We start from the raw sequence: 18,226 nt of genomic DNA on the forward strand, positions 1-18,226 counted from the left end.
ACATAACAATCGTACGTACGCATGTACTCTACAATTACTTGACCTTGGCGAACAGCTCTTGCATGCCCACGGGCAAGTATTGAACGTGACCTGTTGTCGCATCTCTCTCTTCCAGCCATAACACGTCATCCGAAATGTAGAAATTGATGCCGTGCTTGCCGTCGAGCGCTCGTGAGATGCGGTACAGCGCGGCTCCGGATGTCGACTCCGTGCGATTGAGAGGCTGGACGAGGAGATCCGCCTCTGCGGCTGCCTCCTCGACGAGAGACTTAAAGGACACTTCCTCGGGTAGTCGGTTTGCGACGGGTACTTCTGCCTGCCTCTGCACCTTGTGCACTGCGGCGAACTCAGTTCGGGACATTGGTGTAATGTCCGGCTTGCGGAGTTTGCTATGTCGCTCATCACCAAGTTCGATGGCTTCGTTGATAAGGTCGAGGCCGCGTCGGAATCCTTGCGAGATGCCCGGCAAGGCAGCAACAGCTTTCGGGAACCAGGCTTTCCAGAACGTGTACCATTGAGCCACCTCGTCCAGGTTAGCGGATGGCTGGGTGAGCCACATGTGTAGAATCTCCAGCCATTTGGGGAAAAATTCTTTCTCCAAAATGCGACTCAGAACGCCTGGGCGTAATAAATCTGTCCACTGGAGTGCGCGCTCGAGCGGACTCATGTCCTGCTTGCTGGGGTTGATGGTCAAGTCGAATCGCAGAGCCGCGCCGAGCTTGGGTACGATGACATCTAACATCATCGAATCCCAGTCGCTCTCCTTGAATACCTCACGCCACTTGCGTGTGCCCGAAGGTATGTCGCGCGATGGTTTCCAGGCTTTCAAGCCAGATCGGAAGCGTCGCTTCGCGTCCGTCAGAAGTTCTTCTGCTCGTTCAGGGAAGATTGGTAACCATGGGAAGACGATGTGCTGCAGATCGGAAGTGCTACCGCGCGGGTCCCATTCGGAAAGACTCTTCTTGATCTTGGGCAGGAGAAGTTGATCCATGGTGTTGTCCTTGATGAAGCGTGGCAGCACGGCTGACCAAGCGGTGACAAGCACGACAGCCGCACTGGGGTGATGCGGATCCCAGTCGTTGTTGATCGCACTCCGGATCTTGGGCATGACGATCTGCCAGAGCAGAGTCTCATAAGGCGTCATGGCACCTTTTCCTTTCTGATTGCGCTGCGGCTCTTCCAGACGCAAAGCGGTGGCCCATCGCTTCAAATGGCGCGTCATCTTTACTGGCTCCTTCAGAGGCTCCCAGTCAGTTGCGATGCGGCGGACCTGAAGTAGGAATGAGGACGATTAGTCAATTTCAAGGAAGTGAACCGTTGAACTGGTTGGACTCACCACTGGAGCGATTGCTCCCACTAATGCCTCATCTAGGCTGAATTTGACGACATCGTCAGCGAAATCTCTCTGCAGGCGTTGGACTATCGTGTCGAACACATCGAGGCCCAAGCTCTGATCCAGCTGAGCCTTTCTACCTAGCCCTTCGATGTCCCGCACAAGCTCTAGCACCCGCTTGAGACTGTCTGCGCCTTTGCTTTCTTTGATGATCCTCCGCTCTGCCTCTTCCAGCTCGCGCTGCACCCACTTCTGTCGATCTCGTATCGCCGCGCCTTCCTTCGCCAACTCATCGAGCGCCTGCCTATTGCAATCGCAGATGAGGCGCAGATTGTGCCGCAGTTCAGGTAGACGTGTACTGTCGCTCGTGGGAACCGCATGTTGAGCAAGTGCCGATGCCAGAGAGGAGACTTCACGCATCTCTCGTCCGGTTGCATCGATGATTTGCCCTATTCCTGCGTCGGTGCTCGGCAATGTACCAGCTTCTTCGATGATCTCTTCGTATGTCCGATGCTCGATCTTGGGCTTGCGCGGCTTCTTCTCCGCTTTTGTCCAGGCACGTGGACCGGCGGACCGACCATCTCTGGTCTTCGCCTTGCCCTTTCCTTGCCCATTTCCCTTGTCGGCCGCTTGGTCTTCTTCATCGCTAGAGAAGACTTGACCGCGTCGACGGGCTTCCTGGCGATTCTGCTCAGTCATTTCTCGCCTACCGCCGAAGCCCATACCCGCTCGTTCAGGTCGCACCTGCACGTCAATCGGGTTGACGATGCCTTCTCCCTGCTTCCCTAACCCTCCACCGGACCAGCCCATCTTCGCCAGCATTTCTGCAGGATTGAACCCTTTGCCAAACTTGATGCTCGATCCTTTCTGCACCGCAGCCTTGCCTCTACCACTAGTTGATGAGAGGAATGAGTTTTTGGAGACAGAAGGGCCATTGTCGTTGAAGGATGAAGGCCTGGTCGATCCAAAGCTGGGTGGCAGATGCGAGAGAGGAGCAGGGCCGGCATCTTCCAGTACCTGGTTTTTAGAAGTTGAAGCGACGGGCGTGCTGATGCCTGAGTCGGTACTTGCGATACCCGGTCTTGCACGTAGACCAGGCTGTCCATTTGCGCGGTTTGTACCCTGTACCTGCTCCTCCGTCTGCGACGAGGTTGCATCCGGCCTTCTTGAGCCAATGCCACTTCTCGAGCTGACAAACGACGTTGGTTTAAAGCCAGCTCCACTGGCTTCTTTCTTCGCTTCCTTTGCCATTGCAGTTGGTCCACTGAAGCCCAGGCCTCCAAATGCAGGCCGCGTTTCCAAAGCAAGTTCCTCGTCTATTGGTTCTTGGCGAAGGCGCTGCATTTCCTTTTCGAGCGGGTCATCCTCTTTCCCTTCAAAAGTTGATGAAGAGTCTGACTGTTCAATTTCGTTCTCGTCTTCCACAGCAGATGCCTGCTGCGCGCCCTTCGAAGAAGCAGGTACGAACGCCTGCCCTCTCAAGTAGTCGACCTTCTTTCCCTTGCGGTCCCTCCCCCGTACTGTCCTTCCCACCCCTCCATCTCGTTCTTGCGCCTCATCATCCTCGTCTTCGGCGAATACACCATAGATGTGATCATCTTTGGTCTGATACTTTTTGCGACGCTTGCCATCGTGGCCGTGTTCGTCCGAAGCGTAGTTATCCCCGTCCGAGTCGCCGTCGGACGACGAGTAATCGTCGATGTGCGCCTTTTTGCGGCGAGCCATCACTTCATTTAGCTGCTCCTCGCATGACTTCCGGAAGATGATCGATTGGAAAAGCACAGTCTTGAGTCTTGACCAGCCAACCTCCTTAAACTGCAATTGACTTGTAGAAAGGCATTCAAAAGTGTCACTGACATCGGTTAGATGAGAACGGAGAGGCACCATGATCTAGTGACAAGAATGAGTTCCTAGTAAGATGAGACACTTTGCTGCGCTCTCACTTGAGCGCTGGCGCGGACCCCTGTCTCGTTCAATCTGACGATGAGAGCAGCCTGCCGTATTTTCTCCTGAAACATATGGTCTACAAGACCACCGTCCCTCACCTTGTTCCCAGTCTTCACACATTACGCTCTCATGATGCTCTCAGCCCCTTCCTCCCACAGCATGGGCGACATCGGGCGAATCTGAATCATGGCGCTGGTAACCCTCAATCGCCTGCAGATCGAGCACGGAAGGGGCGCGCGCCGAGTACGATCCCGCCGTCGCTCATGTCGCTGGCAGAAGCCAAAGCATTGTTCGAAAGCGTCCCTTCGTGGAAACTTCGACCTGTCTTCGGCAAAAGACGCTATGCTAAGGCGGCAGTTTTTGCTTCTGTCCCCACCATGAGGCGGCCCCCGCGCAATCGATAACGGGATGATCGTACTTGGTTCCACCTTCGTATCTCTGCACGGCCTTCACTCGATCGCAAGCCTTCAGTGGTATCATGTAGATCACAAAGACTTCAATGCCACGGAAGGGTAAGGTAGCAAAAGAGTTGTTGGCGGGCGAGCAAACAGTGATCGTAAGGAGAGCTAGACCTACCTCATGGTAGGGTATAGAATACAGGCTGCCGCCTTGTCAAAGGGGTGATCGAACTTTTTGCATACACAGTCCTCAGAGGAGCCTTAAACAATCCCCGTGTAACGTGGAAAGAGGGAGGCCGCGGCCTGATTCGCTCGCACAGTCGCGCTCGATCGCAAGCCTGAGGAGCGAGGCGGGATGGGATGTCGCTGCGTTCTACCATGCATCATACCTTACATATTATGCGCAAATTATCGAATGAAAGCCAAGCCTTGTGCATGTAGGGAAGGCGAAAGGTAAATAGAAGGCGGTAATCGCGATCGAAGACGAAAAAGAGTATGCCGTTGGCTGAAGAATATGTTGTTACAGTTACGCCTGGACGACATCCAGCGAGGCTTGCCATGCCATAATGTCGTTCAGTCCGTAGCCTTTCTTCTGTTTACTGTGTGTGGAGCTCCTGCGTGAGAGATGAGGTGGACTGAGCACGTCCATTCCACTCAGCGATGGCGTCGGGAATGACTCCCGATCGAACCCTCGTACCAACGGCTGCGTAGCCTGCCTGGACGCAGTACGCTGTGGTACCTGCAGCCTTTTACGGACAGGTGGTGAGTCGTGCGCAGGTGCAGGCATCCACGACGAGCTTTGCTGCTCTGCCTCACGATTGAGACGGCTGCGAAGCGCTGGGACGATATTCTCGCCCCATTCTATTGGCGTGGGGACATGCCTGGTCATGCCGACCGCTCGCTCCGTATCGAGCGGAGGGGGCGCCGGCTCTTGAACTGTAGGCACGTTGCTCAAATGCTCGGTAACATCCGGCAGCTCCACTTGAGCGTCAATCGCGAGAGAGCGATGCCAATCGGAGGGCATACGTGGCCTGCGCATGCGGGCTTCGGGCACATGAAGGAAGCGACATGAGCTCGCGCCAGTGGCGGCAGTCGTGCCCGTGAATGCGCCAGTGCCAGCGTTCAAGCGATCACATGAAAGCAGCCGCAGAATTTGCGCTGCATCCTCCGACTCGGAGCCGGTGTAGTAGCTTAGGCGAGACACGGTAGTCATGCCAGAGGCATTCACCATTCTGCGGTCAGCTCCGGCGCGCCGGCGAGCACGTGAAGCGCTGTGACGAGAAAATGTCTCGTCTATGCCGCTGGAAGAATCTTCGGATGCTTTGCGATGAAGGCGTGAGCTCCGGTACGGGTCAGTCCGTCTCCTTGGTCGACTGTGCTGCAAAGTAGGAGGGTCGACATCGTCGTTGCTCCCCTGGAGACGCTCAAGCCTCCGGCGTGCAGCCGCGAACTGTTCCCCTCCGCTCCTGCTAGCCATGCCCATTAGTCGTTCAAAGGCCCATTCACGATCAAGGTCGTCGCTGCGTTCCAGGGCGTGTAGTGCGGCCAAGCTGGCCTGCACGGCCCTTTCTGGGAACGGGACAGGTTCTGGCAACGTGTCACCTGAACTGTCCAGGTCCGAAAGCCCAGGAGGCGCCGCCGGGTGAGACTTGAATCGGTGTCGCCCATGGGACTTTCGGTTTGTTGTTGGGGACACGCGAGAGTAGAGCACTGCAGGTTCAAGATAAACTTCCGTGATCCGGCTGCGGTAATCTGTCGAATTGCTAGAAAATCGCGATCCGCGCACATCCCCCCGGAAGCTGTGCTGACCCTGCGGCGGATCCGGCGGATGTGTTCCAAACGTCGGGCTGGCGAAAGGATGAAGAACGTTCGATCTTTCCAAGGGTGACCTGGATGCCCTGTCCGCAGCTTGAGTTTGGTGGAGCAAAGTCTTGGCGAATGGGTCGCTTTCATGGCTGATTTCGCCATCGACGGATCGAGCTGTGGTCGTGGTGATTGCCCGTGCGGGCGCGGCCGTATTGACAACCGTAGCGCTGTCGCCGCTGTTTTTCTTGATATGCCCAAACGCGTTCGACCCAGAGTTCCTGGGATCGAGATCGGTCAACGCGCCTCCCAAGTCTACTGGCTCGGAAGGGTTCACACTGATGACACCAACGCTTGCATCTGTTGCTTCGGAGGCCTCGCGGCTTCGGAGCATATCGCCTCGGTGCTTGTAGTCGGATCCAAGACTGGAAAGGTGGCCGGACGCGTTGTTTCCCGTGAATGGCCAAATCTGCGGCACAGGCAGTGGTCGCCGGGGACGACCAGCGATTCGATCTTCCTCCATAGACACCTGTCGGAAGCGTTCCTGCTCGTCATCAATGCCCAAATTCGAGGGCAAGATTTCTCGCATTCCCCCTGAGGCGTGTGGGCTCGAATTGCGCACTTCATGTTGAGTATGTACGCTCATGGAAGCCGGCGTGAGGAATTCGGGCGATTGATAGGTAGCGCTGACTTGCGCGGCCACAGGGGAGCTGTGCGAAGACTCCGACGTCGAACTCAGGCTGGACCGCTTCCGGCAACTCGACCTGCGTCGTGGTGGCACAAGCTCAAAGGGCACCGATCCGCTGGAAGGGAAGCCCGAGGCAGCAAGCTCGTACCTCTGCCATTCCGAAAACTCCCTCGCTTTCAAATACGTGTGTTGGTCCATAGTTGCTCCCTGATCCTCAAGCGTGGAACTGACCGGCACAGAGTCGAAGCCACGGATGGTAGCAGAGACGTCGTAGCTGTTGATGATCTGTCCTAGCTTCTCCGAACTGCTGCCAAAGGTGGTTGAGAAGGGCGTGGATTTGGTGCGACTCATGTGCGCGACTACAGCAGTGGGCGGCGACGCGGACGCATCCGAACCTTCGGATTTGGACCTGTCCCATCCGACGGACCGACGCGCGAGAGACTTCGCGGCAGGTGACGCGAGGAGTGCAGTGCGATCCTCCACGTCCTCCCAAGCACCTTCTTGAGGTTGGAGCTTTGTTTCGGTACGCATTGTATCGGGGACTGAAGCGCGATCGTTTACAACCGGTGTACCTTGAATGGTTGACAGCCTCTCTAGTATTAACTTGTTGCGAAGGCTGGAGTCGCTGTACCGTGCCTTCGCCCGCAGGCTCACGATCGAGGTGCGCTTGACACTGCGGACAGCATGCTGTTTCGGGTGTCGGCGCTCAGGCGAAGCATTGTTGCTTTGCTTACCCTTGCCTTTAGCAATGACTTTCTGCTCGGTGATTGCAGCAGCTGATACAGACGATTCGGAGCCTCCCCGCATGGTATGCTTCCTGCGGCCCTTGCGCCCGCGCCTGAAGCGGCTAAACAGACCAAGGCTTTTGCGCTTGGATGCAGCAACGCTGATACGATCAAACAACGCGGTAGCTGACTCGACGTCGACAATGTGTGCGCGCGGACCAGCTCGGAGCGTCTCGACTTCGATGTGTGCGGTAGACATGGAGTTCGAACGCGAATGCGTTGCCGGACGAGAGGTGACCGACTCTCGCTTCGACAGTGCCTCAGCCTTTCTGCGGCCTCTTGTGCCTTGTGCAACCGAGCCGGATCCAGAAGAGTGGCGCAGGCTCGGGGTGCGGGTAGCAGCTTTCAATGTGCTCTCTGGCGAAAAATTGGGCGCGGCATGCTCGAAGATGGAAGTGGGTGTCGTGGGAAAGATGGTATTGTCCTTGGGATGCACGTATGCTTCGTGGGCGCTTGACGCCGCTGGACGCGGGTGAAATGAGCTGATCTGTGGGCCGAAGAAGCGTTCCCGCTCGATTTGATTTTCGCCCAGCTTCAAAAGGCTCTGTTGAAAGGCCCGAGTTGGAAAGGGAAAGTCAGTTCACCAGCACGTCCACGCCGAATGAAACGACACGACTCACACTGGAGTTGCGCCTTGTGTTACGCTGCGCGTCTAGGAACGCGATGTTGAGCCCGCTCGGTGTCTCCGGCTCAGGTGTATAGTACACTTCACCCGATGCAGAGCTAGCCGTGCGCACCAGTCCTATGGGTAGCGTTCGTGGCTGGGTTGTGCCCGTGCTGATCTGGTGCAATCGCTCCAAGTCGCCAACACCGGGCGTCCAGCTTTTTGGGCGGGTTCGAGAGCGAAGAGCAGGCTGGTTCATTGGGTCGTGATCGTCATCGACGTACACATGTCCCAGTCCCTGCTTTAGCGCAAACGCCAGCGGCTCAGGCACGGGGTTCGGCGTGTGACCACGATCAGAAAATTGGACACTTGGCACCGTGCCGCCTTCAGCGCTGTCTCTGCGCTCGTTGCGTACGTTGCCACGGCAAAAGGAAGGGGTTAGCCCTCCAAGGCTGTAGGAACTTGAGTCGGAGGTATCAGCGTCGACCCACGCCCCCGTATAGCCTCCACTGCCACTACCGGTAGCGCTACCGCTGTCTCCGTTGCCGCTGCTTCTGGCGCCCGAGCTACTTGTTACGCTTGAGTGCTTCTCCTTGGCAGCTAGCACGCACGGCCCCATGCGCGGGCTGGTCACCTTATCACCACCCTTCTTGCATACACTAGTGCTCCCCTGCATGTTCACACTCCCCCTGCGCTCGCTCAACTCCTCGTCTTCCTCGCCTTCAGGGATCGGTGTGATGCTCGAGCGAGCGACAGACCATGGCGTGATCATCGACAGCGTGGCTGTCGGTGGCGCATTCACCTCTTGCGAAAATGGCTCAGGCGCGTTTTGGCCATCAGACGCAGGAAGGAAACCTTGCATCGCCACAGATGTGGAGTTGGGAAGGCTATGGCTGCGGATCATGGGACGACGGACGATTCGGGACCGTCGTTCGCTATCGCGCTTCTGCCCGCATGCGTTATCAGCGCTTTGACCTTGAGACGGCACCAGTGCGGTGTTTGACGCTGCTGCTTGAGTATGATAGCAAGGCTGAGAAGTGAGGGTTGGTTCTCGATAGCCGTGCACATCTGCCATTTTTTGCTGTGCAGCATTGGGAAGTGAGCCGTGAGCAAACATCCAGCTAGTGGATGAGGGCGGTGGAAGCACTACAAACGTGTCCTGCGGAACGTGAGCAGCGCCGGCGCGAAGGGGTTGCTGAGCAGCACCCGGCCGGGACCGCATAGGCCCGATAAATTTGCGCTTGCCATTCATCTGATGTATCGCGTGCGCCGCGCCATCCTTCGAGGTATTGCGCTGCTCCGAATGCACTGGTACCGGGTTGAGGAAAGATAGCAACTCTTGTCTGCGAGTTACTATTGATCCCGAGCCAGCGCTGAAGACTGACGACAGGCGACGTGTGCCGCGTTGCAGGAATCCAGACTTGGCCGTGGCTCCTCCATCTGACGTGAGGAATGAAATTTCTCGACGGTGCGCTTGGCGCGGCTGTCCACCTTGATGCAGGTTTGGCCGACATTGCGAGTAGGCATGGCGGGGGACGCTTGTGCTATAGTGGATGCTACCTTGAACCAACCGGCCATATGCATCTTGTTGGCCCTGAGCATAGTCGCTGGCGCGGATGCCGGTCAACAATGGCGTCACTGCCGGCGAGGATAGATTCGATTCCAGCTGCTGGCTGGGGCTGTTGTGGTCAAGGTTGACGGCGCGTGCGTCGATGGGTTGAAATGCGTCTTCGAAATCACTCAGCGATACTGCCGAGGGGTGGTAACGAGTTGCAGTTGCCGACTGCGTCTGGCCCATTGCTGTAGCAAATGTCGGGAAATCAGTACACCACTCCGCCTAGCATGAATATTGCATCCACTCTCAAAACTCACTGAATACCGCTGAATGACAGTTGGGGAACAATCACGCGAGCTCAGCATTGAATCCTGAGAATGTAGGCGTATGTAAATGGGGGTCGAGAATATTAATACGACGGAATTCAGACGAATGCATAGGCATTGAGTGCAAGGGGTGGAAAAGAGAGTGGATGCAGCCAGAATGGAGCGGTGGTGGGGAGCAGGTGCGAAATGCTAGCGACGGCACATCGGGCTTGCTCAATTGTTGACGGCAGCCGGGGTGGATGTAACTGTGGCGTCTCGAAGGGGATGGATGCACGGCCTGCGAGGTGAGGGTGTGGATGGAACTGAGCTGGAGAAGGAGGTGGATGCAAAATGGTTTCGAAGACGAGGTCAGGCCAATTGGAAAAGCTAATGCGGACGGCTTCGACGTCGCGTGGGTGGGCTTGAAGGGCTTCGACGCGATTGGGAGACGATCACGTTCCGCCACTCGGTTCCAAGCAATGGCTTTGACACACCTATCTCAACTCTAGTGCCAGCCGTAGGCGTAAGCTCACTCAGGCACCTTCCGCCTGTATCTTACAAACAAAAGCACGCGGCCAGTACCTCCCAGGCATTACGCCTGTGTCCTGGGATTATTCTGCTGCCGAGCAGCATCGATCCCTCGGCGACTCCGGGTTGCTGAGGGGCCAAATGCGGCCCGCCGCCTGATTCAGGATGCAACCCTATTCATTTGGACAGCAGATCCTCACTCGTCCCACCAAAGTTCCAATGTAGGCACATGTGTTGCACCCCTCTCTTTCCATACGAGTCTCCATCGCGTCGGAGAAAGGGGCAGCGCAATAACTCAAGCGTGCTACCACCGCCGATAGTGCTTGCTGTGGTTTACTTGGCCGAATATTGACGACCTGTGACGCCGAATCCCTACCAGCAACAAAGGGGCCATGGTTTTGACGATGGCAGGTCTGGCACGATGGCGATGAAGGTCGAGTCAATCCAAGAAAGCGCCATCTGCCCCCTGCAGCCGTTGGTAGTAAACTTGAGGACGTGATGATGGATTCCCACACCAGCACAGCCTATCAGCAGAACCTGCAGCCTCCAGACATATGGAGCGAATCGTAACTAGTCCCAGTTCGCCGGCTTGCCAGCTGCACTACACCAGTGCATCGTACCCATGCCCTGCTGGTTGACGAGCCCTCCAGGCTTTCCACGGCCATGCTATGTAGCCACTGGGGTCTCCTTCGAAAGGAAGAGAAAGCAGCAGTTGACCCTCGTCTAAAATCAGGAGTTATGCCGACAGATATTACAGAACCAGGACCGGGTGGTGATGACCAAAAAAGTGTATATGATGTGTTGGATTCAAATCCATAGCAATATTTAGGTAGTATGTCCATAGTATTGCATGGACTGTAGAAGCAACATAAGCTTCCGGTGCAATCGAGTGCGGCAGTGCGGAACAGTCGACTGCGAACGATCAACTCGCGTTGTGCACGAGACTGTATATCTCAACAGGTAACAACTGAATGTTCTGAAAAAATGTATGTCCATGTAGTGTCTACTCAAGTGTGCGCACATTGCACCGAACTATGATGGTAAATCAGGCAAAAGGATGTTCTTGTGAATTGGCCTGCCAGCTTCCGCACCGGCCATACTCGCCAATCTGGTCAGCCACAGTCCGCCACACAGCACTCAGCAGACCACAGCTTGTATAGCCTGCAACAGTTGAGTGACAACTGGCAGGCGCCAACTGCCACTTTCTTGCACAGCCTGCCGCAGTAGCCAGCGGTTAGTGGCCAGCTATCGGCCTGGAGGCCCTGCGTCTGCCTGAGTAGGTCTTGAAAGGCCTGAGCCCCTGTGGCTTTCGAGCTCGAGATGGTTACATAGAGCCCGCGAGGACAGTCTGAGACAGCCTAGAGAGTAGAGGAAGGTGGAGACGCGGCTAGGTTGAGCGGGTCGCGGACCCGAGCGTATTCGTACACACTCTATTATGCACGAGAATCACAACAGATTACAGCAGGTTGCGGCCCTAACAGTATCATGTGAAACGCCAGAGAGGAGGCTAAAATAAGAACATACAACATGTACCCACTGTCATACCGAGGCACATCAGCTACATGTTTCACATGATGAGCGATGAGCCGTTGTTTGGAAGGACGGACATTTTGAGCGTAGGTAGCACCGTAAAGATGAGTAGCGGGCATGGCGCGCTCAGGGCTTGCCACGTGTGTAACACTGCGTTGAGTACTTTACGCGTCGGCCATCCGTACGCGCGCGCGGCGCGTCGCGGCTCCCAGGCAGAGATTTCCGGTGGCATTCCAGGGACACTGAGAATCACCTACATCGACTTCTGTCAGGAGCACACCCACGCTTCAAAAGGGTTCAGTCAAACGCCTCATGTGCCTCGTTGAGAGTGCTATGACCAAATGGTGCAATAGTACATGTTGTGTTGCATGCCGCACGGCCTTTGCAACGGCCGTGAAATTCCGGACGACCAATGGGCTCCCTCACGACACGGAAGGCCCTCATACGTCCTGCCAATCAATCGTCTGCCAAGCCAAGGGAAGGGGGGCGTACGTATCAGTCCGAGTTAAAGGAGCGTGGTATTGAAAGATCTGCGGAAGGGAAAGAATACTGACTCCGAGCAGCGCCGTCTTGCTGGGCAGCTTTCCAGGCAAAGGAGAGAGCACGGTCATCTTCTTCCTCTGAGCATCGATGTCGGCGCTGCAAGATGGGGCAAGGGAGAGGCAGAGTGCGTGGAGGCAAACGTCAGCACCCTTGGATACAGTGTGGTCGGCTTCGATTGGAGAGTGTGGCATATGAGAGACTCACACATGCAAGAAGCCCAGCACCTGCGCGCCAAGGATCTCATCGTCCTCCGGCGGCGGCTCCACCTCGCTATCCGCCTTCCCGGGACCGCCGCCTCCGCGCGGGGGCTGGACGAGCGCGAGAACAGCGTGCAGCAGGCTGCTCTGGTCCATGGTCGAGTTGAGCTGATCGAGCTTGACAAGCTGCGCGGCGGTGACGCTGCGCGAGGCGCCGATCGGCAGCGCTGATGTCGGCGCCATGCTCTCCTGCCCAATACGGTACACCTCGAGCAGGTCGAGCGGGATCGAAGTCGAGAATGCGTTGAGAACCGGCACGCCGCCAAGCGGCTCGCCGAGCTTGCCGCCGATGCCAGTAGCGCCGTACTCTGCACTCTTGAAGGCCGTGCGATCAGCTTCAGAGCCTCCGCCGCCGTAAAAGTAGTTGCGCACTTGCGCTCTGCGCAAACGCTCTTTGTACGTTTCGTCGAGCTCGACGACGCCTTCAGACTTGGGCAGCTTGACGATCGAGACACCCGAAGAGCCAGCGGGGAACGCGCGGCTCAGCTCGATATTGAGCTTTTCGTGGCCTAACACAACGACAATATCGACTGGAGATGGGGCCAGGAGCGCAGGCGACGATTGCGTGCGTCAGTCAGCGTCAGAGAGGTTCGCATCACTGCGCGTCGCGGGGAAATGAAAACTTACCCTTGAACGTCCGAATGGTGTGCTGCAGCAGTGAATACTTGTTTCTCCCGTCCGCGGTCGTGACGCCGGGCATGTCGATGAGAAGGCCACTCATGCGTGCTCTGGGATCCCGCGCGAGCCTGCGCTCAGTACCCTCAGCGAGATGTTCGATCAGCCGCCGCGCATGCAGCTCATTCTCGCGCAGCGACGTGCGGCCAAGCCATAGCACCAACGGCGATACAGCCTGCGCGGTCGCTGAGCCCGACTGGAGGTAGCCCGTCGTTTGCGGGAACGTGCCAAAGGGAAGAGCGGGGGACGCAGAGGGAAGAAGGGGGAGTGGAATTGGTTGAAGAGGAATGGCGGACAGTGTTGCCGGCAGAGGCGGTGCGCCCTGTGGTAAGAAGGCAAGCATTGTCAGATTCTTGACTCGAATACGCACGTACTGGCCGTGCCCTTCCATCATTCACTTCTGATGGGTCAAGATTGACGATAACTGGCCACCATCCTGTGATCTGCCTGTCCTCTGCCTCTTGCTTGGCATGCTCATCCTCTTGCCTAGATGCGCCCCCGCCCCCGCCGCCCAGCGCGCCGTTCTCTTTCCCGTCCTGCTTTCTTTTTCTCCCAATGTCACACACCGCCGGACTGCGCAGCGCGAGGTTGGCGAGAAGCTTAACGAGTGACGTCTTGCCTGCCGGCTCACCGCCGACGACCATCACGCGCGGACCTTGGCCCTCGGGCCTGTAGGCACTCGCTCCCGCCGCGCCCCCCTCCACTGCGGCCGCCGGCTTGCCTTCCTCGGTGTGGGCTTCCGACGCAAGTCCATCCCTGTCCTGCAGTACGCTTGTTGGGCGCTTGCCGCTGAGTCGCTGCAGCTCCTCCTCGGCCAGTGCCGCCGCAAGAGAGGCGTCGTTGGCTCGCAGCTCCGCGCGCGCGCCGAGCCGCCGTTTCTCCAGCAGCAGATGCAGGTTCGCGTACGCGGAGAAAGCTGGTGAAGGCTCGTCGGCGACGTAGTCTGTTGACACGGAGCCTACTACGTGCGGGCGAATGACAGAAGAAACCGATCAAGAGAGCAAGAAAGAAAGGGTGGAAGAGGAGGGCCTGTTAGCTTGGACTGTCGTCAAAGATAACTCTGGGCTAAAGAGGCACTCATCTCTAGCGCCGCGCCATTCCAGCTGGTGACAGCTCCTTTTGCCTCATCTCCGAAGGTGTACCACCTGTCCTCGCCCTGTGCAATCTCAGCGCCAAAGATGTCGGCATCTGGTTTACTGCTGCTGCTGCTCGCGCCGCCGCCCTGGTAGGGCCCGAGGAGGCGTATGGCGATGCGCTCGCCTCTTTCCAGCTCAAAGCGCCATTCGGAGCGCGGGGGGAGCTGGATTATCTTGCTTCCGCTGTCGGACGGGTGCGTTGCAGCAGCCATCTTGCCCGAACGTGTCGTTCTGCCTGCGAGAGGATGCGGAGAAGCGAGTGGGATAAAGGATTGCTCGCTATGGTGGGTGTGCGTTCTGGCTGCCTGAAGCAAATATGACTTGGGAGGCTGCAAGAATCCGACGATTCATCCACCCAGCCGAGCACAGATATAGGCAGGCAGGCAGGCAGACAGGTACAGGCAGGCAGGCAAGGCAGCAAGCAAGCGAAGCTACGCGGAGACTTTGTAGGGCCAAGGCGAGTCCTGCACAGCAGCGTACACGCGCGAATACAATGGATGTATGTGCTGTCCCTAGGGGGGAGGGGGGTTTCTGGGTAAGCACAGCGAGCTTTCCAGACTCTGTGGAGAAGATCGCAAAGCGCAGCCCAAGCTTGACGCTGGCAGCAGCCGATGCGTAGGCAAGCCCCGAGTCGGGTGCCACAAAGTTGATGTGGGGGGACGTTCAGAAGGTGTGCAAGGCAAGCGTGGGCAACGAAGAAGGCAGAAGATGGGAGCAATGAGGTGAGATGGATCCTTTGTAGACACTGTACGGCGGCGCTTCTGCTCTCGCACACACTCTCTGCGAGTGAGGGCAGCGCGGTTCTTTCCCATCGCTGCTGTAGTCAGTCAGTCAGTCCACCCATATGCCCCCCCCTTCCCCAGGAGACTCTTCTTTTTCTGGCACTGAACGGACTATTTCCCGGGCGCCGGTTGAACATTTTCCCCGCCCGTGTGAGAGTATGTGTAGGAAGTAGTGCTTCAGTCGAGACTCAAGACTAACATTGATGACCTCGGCCTTGGGTGTACACAGGCAATGATTGGACAAGGCTACATGCTCCATCCTGCAAAAGTAGCAACCATGCACCCAACGTAGCCAGCGTCTGTGCTCGACGGCTGAACGCGCAGCGCAGCCAGCTAGCCAAAAAAACAGCGACTGCCGCATGTCGTAAGAGCCATCCGCTCCTGGCTAGGACCCATCTAGTCTCCCGCACATATATCCACAGATGACATCCAACCCGCACGCCGGCAGCGGCAGTCACCACTACCCTGCTCTCTCCGCGACCTACTCTGGCACACACACGCCAGAGACAGCCATGAGCCCATACCACGCAGGGCACGCGTCCTATCCTCCGCCGCCACCAGCATCCGTACCCGCTGCAGCTTCGCACGGGATGTCGTCTCACTCCACCTCGGCCTACTCTGGCCATATCCACGGCACATACAGCCCGCAGTACCAGACCAGCGGCACTCGCACGCCCAATGGTGGCGGGAGCAGGCTCAGCACGATCCCTCCACCCGACTTCAACATGGTCGCAGCAGCCGGGGCGGGACGAACGCAGGCGCAAGCGGAGGAACGCTACGGAGGAGAGGACGATGACGACGAAGACGACGAGGAGGAGGAGGAGGAGGAGGAAGAAGAAGAGGACGAGGACGAAGAGGACGAGGACGAACAGGACCACGCCGAGGGCAGCAGCAGCGGCGCCAAGAAGCGCAAGAGGGACAGCACAGCGGCCTCACGACCTGGAAACACCAAGCGCAAGGCAGATGGGCCGAGCAACGCTGCCAACGGGTCATCTGGCCCCAAAAATGCGGTCGGACCCGATGGCAAGAAGCCCAAGCCCAGTCGTGGAGCCAAGGCGTGCACCAACTGCCGACGCTTGAAGATGCGCTGCGTCGGTGCTGAAAAGGGCCCGCCCTGCAATCGCTGCCGCAACTCGGGGCACGACTGCATCTTTGAGCAGTCGAATCGAGGGAAAAAAGGGAACAAGGGTCAGCGCGCAGAGGCGATGGCACAGAGTCTGAAAAAGATGGAGGCGACGCTGGCGACCGTGCTGAAGAGCATCCGCCACCCCAGCCTTGCGGCCCAGCTCGGCGGCATGGCGACGCGCAGTCCGAGCCCCGTAGGGGACACGGCCGATGCTGCGCGAGCTGACCGGTACACATCCGAACAGCAAGAACCGCACTTCTCCGGCATACTCCCTGCGCACGAGGCGCTTAAGCGCCGCTCCGCCCCGCGGACGGGCGACCTGAACAAGCTGGTTCGCGACTATGAGGAGAACAAGAGCCAGGGCCAGAGCGACGAGGCCGCCGCCGCCATGGCCGCCGCAGCGCAGGAGGCCTTCTCCGGCGGTAGCCTCGACCCGGTCATCTTAGCGGCGTCGAGGAGCAGCAGCAGCCAAGCGCCGAGCATCAGCGCCGGCAGCCCTGCGGACAGCGCCCGGTCGCCCGCCTTGCCAGTATCCCTTGCGGCGCGGGCCGCCGCTGTTGCTGCCGCCAGCAGCGGCTCCATGCCTGCTACTGCTCCAGGAGCGGCGGCGACGACGGGCACACGCTTCCTCGAGCCGATGCCGCATTACCACCGCGCCCAGCCGATGCCGCAGCGCGAGACGGTCGGGCGCTACCGCTCCAGCTCCCCGCGGATGCATGCGCTACCGGACAACACGCTCAACCCGCTCGGCCTGCTCGCCGAGGCAAGCCTGCACAACAGCCACAAAGCCAGGAGGCAGCAGCAGCAGCCTTCGGGTCACGGGCGCAGCCCGAGCAACAGCACCAGCAAAGACGGCACGTCACCAGCTACAGGCAGTGGCAGTGTCAGCGGCAGCAATGCAGCAGCAGCCTCCGGCAGCGGCCACGCTTCATCTGGAAAAGGGTCCGTTGCCGGCGACCGCGGCGGCGCAGGTAGCAGCGGCGGCAAGGAGCCCGTGTCGCTCGGTGTGGCGAACGAGACGTACTTCAAGCCGGGACCCATGACGATCTTGCCGTTGCGCCAGATCATCATCGAACGCGACTTCCAGGTAGAGATCTTGACGCAGGGTATCGTCTCGTCGGAAGAGGTGCTGGACCTGTTCAAGATCTTCTTCAACTACTGCATGCAGCACGTCTTCCTCCTCGACCCGGACTGGCACACGCCCGAGTTCCTCTGCAGCCGTTCGCGCTTCCTCTTCACGTGCGTCTGCACCGTTGCGGCACGTTTCTACACCCGCAGGCCCGAGCTGCACGCACAGTGCTTCATGTACGCGCGCAAGTGCGCATTCGAGATCCTCGATATGGGATACAAAAGCGTCGAGATCGTACAGGGCTTCTTGCTCCTCAGCATGTGGTGCCAGCCGTCTGAGCGCTTCGAGCAGGATCTAGCTTGGTGAGTGCTGCGTCGTGTACGTGCTCTCTACGTGTATCCGCTGGCTGACGCGATAGCTGACGTGCGATCTCTACAGGCTCTTTTCCGGCGTAGCGATCCGCATCGCCACAGACCTCAACCTTCACCGCAAGAGTCTCGCTGCGCTACCTGGGCTCCCGCAGCCGGACGACCCAACTGTGCTGGACCGCGAGCGAGAGATCATGAACCGCGAGCGGACGTGGTACATCTGCTTTGTAGTCGACCGCAGCCTCAGCGGGCAGATGGGCAAGCCTTACACGATCCGCGAGGACTGGCTCATCCGCAACTGCCGGCACTGGTGCCTGCAGCGGCTCAGCAAACCGTGGGACGTCGGCATCAGCGCCATGGTCGAACTGCAGCGCATCCAGTCGCGTCAGATTGACTTCTTGTACTCGTCCACCGCCTCCGTATCCGGGCTCAATCTGGACATCGACTACCCTTCCGTTCTGCGCGCCTTCAACGAGCAGCTCGACGAATGGCGCGAGCTCTGGCGTTACAGGGGCCTCTTCCAGAGCCAGGACAGCCTGCCCAAGACGCAGCCGGGAGGTGGCGAAATGGATGCACAAACAGGTAGTAGCACTGCGGCTACTGCTCCTGGTGCTGCTGCGAATGACACACGTGGTTCAGCATCGTCAGGCTGCGGTAAAGCTGATAGCTCTGGAGAACAAAGGACAGGGCATGTAGATGCGACGACCAAGTTCCTCGATCAACTCGTGGGCCGAGAGCCGCCACCGGATGACGCGGACCATACTGAGCGCACCATGTACTTTCTCGTCCGTCAG

At 58.2% G+C, this 18,226-nt stretch overlaps 4 protein-coding genes across 4 annotated transcripts; 1 reads left to right on the forward strand and 3 right to left on the reverse strand.

Annotated features, from left to right (window-relative positions):
- Positions 1-34: 34 nt before the first annotated feature.
- On the reverse strand, positions 35-3,058 carry K437DRAFT_270779 (TFP11-domain-containing protein; the record flags this gene model as incomplete). The annotated part of the gene is made up of 2 exons (XM_013385027.1): positions 35-1,270; positions 1,337-3,058. 2 exons carry the CDS (start codon positions 3,056-3,058, stop codon positions 35-37), a joined length of 2,958 nt encoding a protein of 985 aa, XP_013240481.1.
- An 886-nt stretch (positions 3,059-3,944) lies between these two features.
- On the reverse strand, positions 3,945-9,540 carry K437DRAFT_35893 (uncharacterized protein). Its single transcript, XM_013385017.1, has 3 exons — positions 9,431-9,540; positions 7,575-9,358; positions 3,945-7,498 (listed from the first exon to the last, which is right to left on the reverse strand). The coding sequence occupies exons 2-3, from the start codon at positions 9,354-9,356 to the stop codon at positions 4,205-4,207; spliced, it is 5,076 nt and encodes a 1,691-aa protein (XP_013240471.1). The 5' UTR covers positions 9,357-9,358; positions 9,431-9,540; the 3' UTR covers positions 3,945-4,204.
- A 2,239-nt stretch (positions 9,541-11,779) lies between these two features.
- On the reverse strand, positions 11,780-14,773 carry K437DRAFT_259681 (uncharacterized protein). Its single transcript, XM_013385028.1, has 6 exons — positions 14,029-14,773; positions 13,350-13,912; positions 12,904-13,273; positions 12,224-12,806; positions 12,031-12,115; positions 11,780-11,940 (listed from the first exon to the last, which is right to left on the reverse strand). The coding sequence occupies exons 1-6, from the start codon at positions 14,297-14,299 to the stop codon at positions 11,917-11,919; spliced, it is 1,896 nt and encodes a 631-aa protein (XP_013240482.1). The 5' UTR covers positions 14,300-14,773; the 3' UTR covers positions 11,780-11,916.
- Positions 14,774-15,031: 258 nt separating this feature from the next.
- Positions 15,032-18,226, forward strand: K437DRAFT_259683 (uncharacterized protein; the record flags this gene model as incomplete). The annotated part of the gene is made up of 2 exons (XM_013385029.1): positions 15,032-17,426; positions 17,503-18,226. Coding segments are annotated over exons 1-2 (2,859 nt in total), but the record flags the coding sequence as incomplete, so codon positions are not given.

The sequence above is a fragment of the Tilletiaria anomala genome, assembly GCF_000711695.1.
Source record: "Tilletiaria anomala UBC 951 chromosome Unknown K437scaffold_131, whole genome shotgun sequence".
NCBI lineage: Eukaryota > Fungi > Basidiomycota > Exobasidiomycetes > Georgefischeriales > Tilletiariaceae > Tilletiaria > Tilletiaria anomala.